The sequence below is a fragment of the Anneissia japonica genome, unplaced genomic scaffold, assembly GCF_011630105.1.
Source record: "Anneissia japonica isolate Jap-2015-1 unplaced genomic scaffold, ASM1163010v1 scaffold287744_len224908_cov135, whole genome shotgun sequence".
NCBI classification, from domain to species: Eukaryota; Metazoa; Echinodermata; class Crinoidea; order Comatulida; family Comatulidae; genus Anneissia; species Anneissia japonica.
The window spans coordinates 8,050-14,026 of NW_022705130.1; the positions used below are offsets into that span (position 1 = coordinate 8,050).

The window sequence follows — 5,977 nt, forward strand, 5'->3', positions numbered from 1 at the left end:
GATCGCGTTTGCGACGACGTCCAAGAGTGCTCATTCGAAACTCCGTCCGTGCAAACATTCAAGACAACGCTGGACGGATCGTGTTCGTTGAAAAACCTGCTCCGCCGGCTCAGACGGACGCACGGTGACAACTTTCTCAAGACGATCATTGCTCCGTCGACGGATTCGGGCAGAAAGATACAGCTGTACGTCATCGTGAACAAGTTGTCGACGCCGACGTCCGGTGAGTGTGCGGGGAGACTTTGGGCTTTTTTGAAAACTCTTTTCAACGTCGCTTGTTCGATCGCGTTCTTCACAGGAATCTTATCGCACTTGTTCTTCCGTGACGACGACGACGACCAAGCGCCTAACTCATAAAAGCCGATCGATTACCAAAATTAAATTGAAACTGCAGGTTAGACGAAAGACGAAAAATGATCAAAGCCAAAAAGCCAACTTATCACACCGGCTGTCTTGCAGCGGCCGTTGCCGAACTCGACATGGAGATCGCTCGCATGAGAGCCCATCTCGAGTCGATATCCAAAAGCAATCGAATCATCAGACATCAGAAAGAAACAAGTCCAAGCCAACCGGAGGATGAACGTCATGGCGAGGTCGTCGCGCACTCCGACAGATTTTCATGTGACCGTTATCTTTCCGTCGGACCGCACGAGTCGTCTGAAGTTTCGTAGCTGATCGTGCAAAGTCTCCATCGAGGCGACGTCGATATCTTCGGAGAACGCGACCCGATCGTTTTCCAGCAGCATCTGAGAGAGGTGCACTAGATTGCCCTTGTCCATCGTCCATAGTCCGACGCACCTGGCGCCGTCCTGTCTCGTCTCCTTTTCGAACGAGACGTCGACGGACGTGCCGGCGAACCGATCCGTCACCTGCTTTGCCATCATCGCAGCGTGGGCGTGCGAAGTGTTCCGTACGACGTACACGCGAACGGGCCAGCTGATCAGCGTTCGGTACGTGGACAGGACGTCGTTCACGGTGTCGACGACGAGGTCTGCGTGCACGTCCAACAAGGAATTCATACGGTCGACTGTGGCGACCACGTGCTTCAGAGCTAGAATCTGCGAAAGAGACAAGAAAACGGTGTTAATAAAAACGGAGCAACTTCTCTGGTTTCTAACTAATTCGAGTTAAAACATGTTGAGGAGAGCTTTCCATCCTGTGGATTGCGACATTGATTTCTTGCGAGAACGCAAAGACCTCTTCGTCCGATGGAAGAGGGAGACCGACGCCAAGGCGGTAACGGCCGAGATAAACGCATCGGGTTTGTCGCACGGCGAGCACGTTACGAGAACCTACGGCAGAGAAAACGTTATGGACGCGAACGCAACCGTGGAGGACATGACGGAATTCAGAGCGAGCAGATCGGTTCTGATTCACACCCTGACCGCCGTCGGGGCCGCCACCTCACCGGAAATCGGTCGGCTCGAGGAGATCGCCAACCTGGAAAAGACGGTGCTCATGTCGTTCGAGCTTGCCAACCTCGTGTACGTGCCTGGCGTGGAAACCGAGTACAGGAATTCGGAACCGGAGGAAAGACACTGGATAATAGATAGCGCGAAGAACCTCGCGAACCCTGTCTCTTATACACATCTAGATGTGTATAAGAGACAGGGACACGTCCGACGGCGTGTGATCCACGGCGATCAGCAGACCGGATCCGAATCCGGATCTCCTGCCGGATCTCCGTTCTTCGTCGAACAGCCGGGAGAGCAACCTTCCTGAGAAAAGACGTTCTGCGAGCGACTAAGGCGAGCAGACGGGAATGCCTATGTATTCCAGCTCGTAGCTTCCGCTCGCAATCAGATTCATCATCTGCTGCACCACGTTCCCCTCGCTATCGTCTATGTGTTCCGGCACCAGGTGCCTCCAGTGGGGACACACATTGCGGACACCTCTCTCGAAGCAGGCATCGCACAGGTACGATTGTGTGATGTACTTTACGAGAGGTCGTCCCTCGTGTTTGATCGTCACCAGTTCCTGGGACCAGTGCTCGCTAGAGGTCATCGACGACGTGAGCAGAACCGACACGTTCTTCGGTTGAAACAAGGGCAAGGTGGATATCATCGCCGCTTGCTTCAACCAAGGGTATTCGTCCATCCATCCAAGGTCGTATCCGGTTCCTCTGGAAGCCTGAAAACATATAAAAAAAGGAATTTAGAGAAATAATGCGAAAGATGGCTGCGGCAGCGCTCAACGCGTACGTGACAGCGAAACGTTACAACATCTACCACTTCGACGAACTTCACGAATGCGTCCCGAATGCGTGCGGATTCGCGGAACCGCTGCAGGACGGTACACACTTCGTATGCGAAAATTCTCTCCGGGTCCACGTCTGCGCGGCCGACGAACGAATTTGCGCGATCCAACATCTGAACCACAACGTCAGAAGATGTTTGTTTACCGGCAAGGAGTTCTACCTGAACGATTATGAACCGAAAGTTGTGGGACGCGACCTGCCGCTGTTCGTGGGACAGAGACGAGACGCCTCCAGGACACGGAGTAGGTACGGCGCCATGGCACGTTTTGCGGACGCGGTTGACAGGGTGTTGAGAAATCTCACGAACCGAGAAAAGCGACGTGAGTACAACCGCGCGTTCTTCGTGAAGAGGGGACGGGACATCGTCGTGAGAAAGTTGGAGAGGGAGACAAAGTTTATGCAAGCTCTGAGGGAATCGTTTCTGGTGCACGTCTCTTCCGAAAGGTTACCGGACGAGGGTGCTGCGATCGACGAATCGTTTCTGGATGACGTCAAGCAGTTCGTGTGCGACCTGATGACGATTCTGCTCTGCTATTCCGAACAAGACTGAATCGAAGAAGCATTTCTTGCTATCGAACTCGGACGAAAGTACTTTGTACCTGCTCAAGAGTACCGTGTACGGCGTTCGCTTCGAGAACTCCGTCGTGCTACTGCCTAGGTTCCATCGGCTGAGACCACTTCCCGGAGACCAGCTGCTGCCTCAGATATTCGAGGTGAGCACGTCCCGTCTGACGGAATGTTCGAGTCTGCTGCAACGGATGATGGGCGAGAAGGTGTGCAGGTTCGGATAAAACAATTAAATCGTTAAAAACTTTAACTTTTCGTCTCTGTTTCTTTCTTTTTGTCAAATTGTCATACGTGTGCATGCGCGAAGATGCTGCTGCAGCTGCGGCTGCGGAGGCGGCGGCGGCGGCCTCGTCCTCCGATATTCCCCGTGGCGCCGGAATAACCGAATCAGGTTCCGTTTTCTTGGACGATCTTCTAACCGTTTCCGGTTCCACGTACCAAGAGGTGAGGCGAATGCGTTTGCTAGCCTACGAACACTAAGACATCTTGGGTTGCCCGGCCAAACGCAGGTTGTCATTAATGACAAGGACGAGCCGCAAAATCGTCGGTGTTGTTAAAAAAAAAACAATAAAACAAACTGTAATGGCAACTAGAGTTCCCGGTCTCGCCGGCACTTCTACCTAGACAGCCGACGAACGATCGGCGAGATCCTGAGAGAAGAAGAGAAAGGCGCCGACGGAAAAGGCGAACGCCAAGCAATCTCGCATGGACGACAATTACGAGAGGCGCGTTCACGCGCAGCTGGCCGACCCCGAACTCACTCCTACGGGGTTGATGCGCATGGTTTCCACGTCGTACAGGTCCGGATACGCACCGTCGGGTTCGATGATGGGTCTGTCCCCTCAGCTGGTGCGCGTAAACGGATTCGAACGTCGATTCGTCGACGCCTTCGTCTCCGGAACCGTGTGCGGCGACATGGAGACCGACCAAGGGAACCCGGACGGCGCGTGCGATCTCAAAGGTTTGTTTGAATGCCTGTGCAGTCTGCTCTCTCTGCTGGCGAAGATTCTCGAGACGAGTACAGCGAGATAAAAGAGAGCGTGAGAACCATGTGCGACTGTCTGTTTCTCGGCGGTAGCTTTCTGAACTCGAAGAAAGAGAGAAAGCTCTTCACCTTCATGGAAGGCAAGCTGATACAGAACAAGATCGCGTACGCGCGCGATCTCAAGAAGATGAAAGCCGTGCCCGGCATCGAGTCGCCCTCTCCTTACATTGGCGATACCAAGTCATACATGCAATTCGGCAAATACTATCCGGACACGAGGTTGACGCTGTTGAAGCTGTTCACGAGTTCACGCGACAACGACTCGACGCGAAAATTGATGTTGAAGAAGGATACCGGTCTCGACGACGAAGACTTCGAGAAGCTCGTACGTGCGTGCTTTTTCGTGAAGAACGTCGAGATCGGAACCACGTACCGGCTGTTGCGGTACGTGGCCGAGGTACGTGGCCGATATCGAATTTAGGAGTCCGGCGTTGCATCTCGTCTTGACCTGTCTCAGTACGGGCGCGTCGTGCACCACCTCGCCGCCGAGGACCTCCCTCTGAGACCATGCACGTGGACTCTCCTCTTCGGACGCAGCAAGGAGATCGTCGAACAATGGAGCGATGAAAGGATCGAAGCCGAGATAGTCAACGCCGAACGAGTTTGGGAGGACAATCTGCTCGTCGCGGGATCCGTCGTTTCTTACTTGCAAGAACGCGATTTCCTCAAAGACAGATTGAGAGACGACAATCTCGTAAGGAGCGCCGTTGACGAACTGGAGGAATTCCGGTCGCAACTGCCACCTTTCGGGACTCCGACGGCAGACGACCCACCGAGACTGGACTACTGTCAGTACGAAGCGAACGTCTCGGCAATCTTGCTGAACGTCCTCTGCAAGTTCCCTTCCACACGTATGATGGGTGCGTCGATAGCGTTGGACACGCCGACTAAAAGCGTGGAAGCGGCCGAGAGATGTCAGTACGATCTTTCGGAAGCCAGCTATCGAAACCTGCTTCGGTTAGAAGAGAGGGTTCCAAGCCGGTCGCGTCCAGACGAGCGTCCGTCGACGTCCGATGATCGAGGAGATTCCGGCGCTACCGACGAGCTCTTCGACGCTTTGGAACGGTACGACGACGGAGAAGAAGAGAATGCCTTTGTCACGCCACCGACGACTACGGAGGAGTTGGATGCCGCGACGTTACCCGCGGAGCGTGCACCGCAGCAACGGGAGCAACAGTGTGCGGAATCGTGTTGGATTCCGAAGCCCTCGGCGACATTTCCGTGATCACTGAACCTGAGGAAACGACGGGAACTGGAAGGAGAGTGGGCGACCGCGAAGGCCCTCCATCCAATCTCCCGTACGACTTCAATTCGCTGGACTATCGCGAAATGGAAGAAACAATCGAAAGAGAAACCGCCAACGACGAGAACCTGTCTCTTATACACATCTAGATGTGTATAAGAGACAGGCGAGAAGGTGTGCAGGTTTCGGATGAAACAATTAAATCGTTAAAAACTTTAACTTTTCGTCTCTGTTTCTTTCTTTTTGTCAAATTGTCATTCGTGTGCATGCGCGAAGATGCTGCTGCTGCAGTAGCTGCTGCGAAGGCGGCGACGACGACGTCGTTGTCCTCCGATATTCTGCGTGGCGCCGGAACAACCGAATCAGGTTCCGTTTTCTTGCAGAAATTAAAAGACGAAATACACGAGGCGAAGATGTCCGCGTTGAAAGAATCGTCCGACGTTCGCAGCATCGCGGAGGAAGAGGTCGAACGTCTCAAGACAGAACTCGCTTCAAAGACGGATGCCCTGAAGGAAAGGGATCTAGACGTGGTTCGCTTGGAATCGGATGTGAAAGCCGCGAGAAAGTCGAAGCAGCCGCCACAGGAAGAGAGCGGCGGTGAGCTGCAGCAAAAGCTGCAGGAAGCTGTCCGCAAACTGAAAGACCGAGAGAGATCGCACGCCGACATGGAAGAGGAGTTGGAAGAGAAAGTCGACAAAATCAGCGTGCTGAAGAAAGAGTCGACGCTCGCCAAGACAGCGGTGTCCATGTACGAAAAGCGGGTGGACGTCTTGGAAGAAAACCTGAAAACGGCTTGCAAGCGATACGACGAGGAAGTGAAAAGCAGACGGATTGTGGAGGCGGCCGCGAAAAAGGCAGACGAGCA

The 5,977-nt window shown here is 53.8% G+C and overlaps 1 protein-coding gene across 1 annotated transcript in view; it reads left to right on the forward strand.

The window, feature by feature from the left end:
- Positions 1–5,378: 5,378 nt before the first annotated feature.
- LOC117105373 (myosin heavy chain, clone 203-like) overlaps positions 5,379–5,977 on the forward strand; it is a 1,175-nt gene continuing 576 nt past the window's right edge. Inside the window, exon 1 of the mRNA XM_033246500.1 lies at positions 5,379–5,927. Coding sequence (XP_033102391.1) covers positions 5,379–5,927 — 549 coding nt within the window. The remainder of the gene's footprint in view (positions 5,928–5,977) is intronic.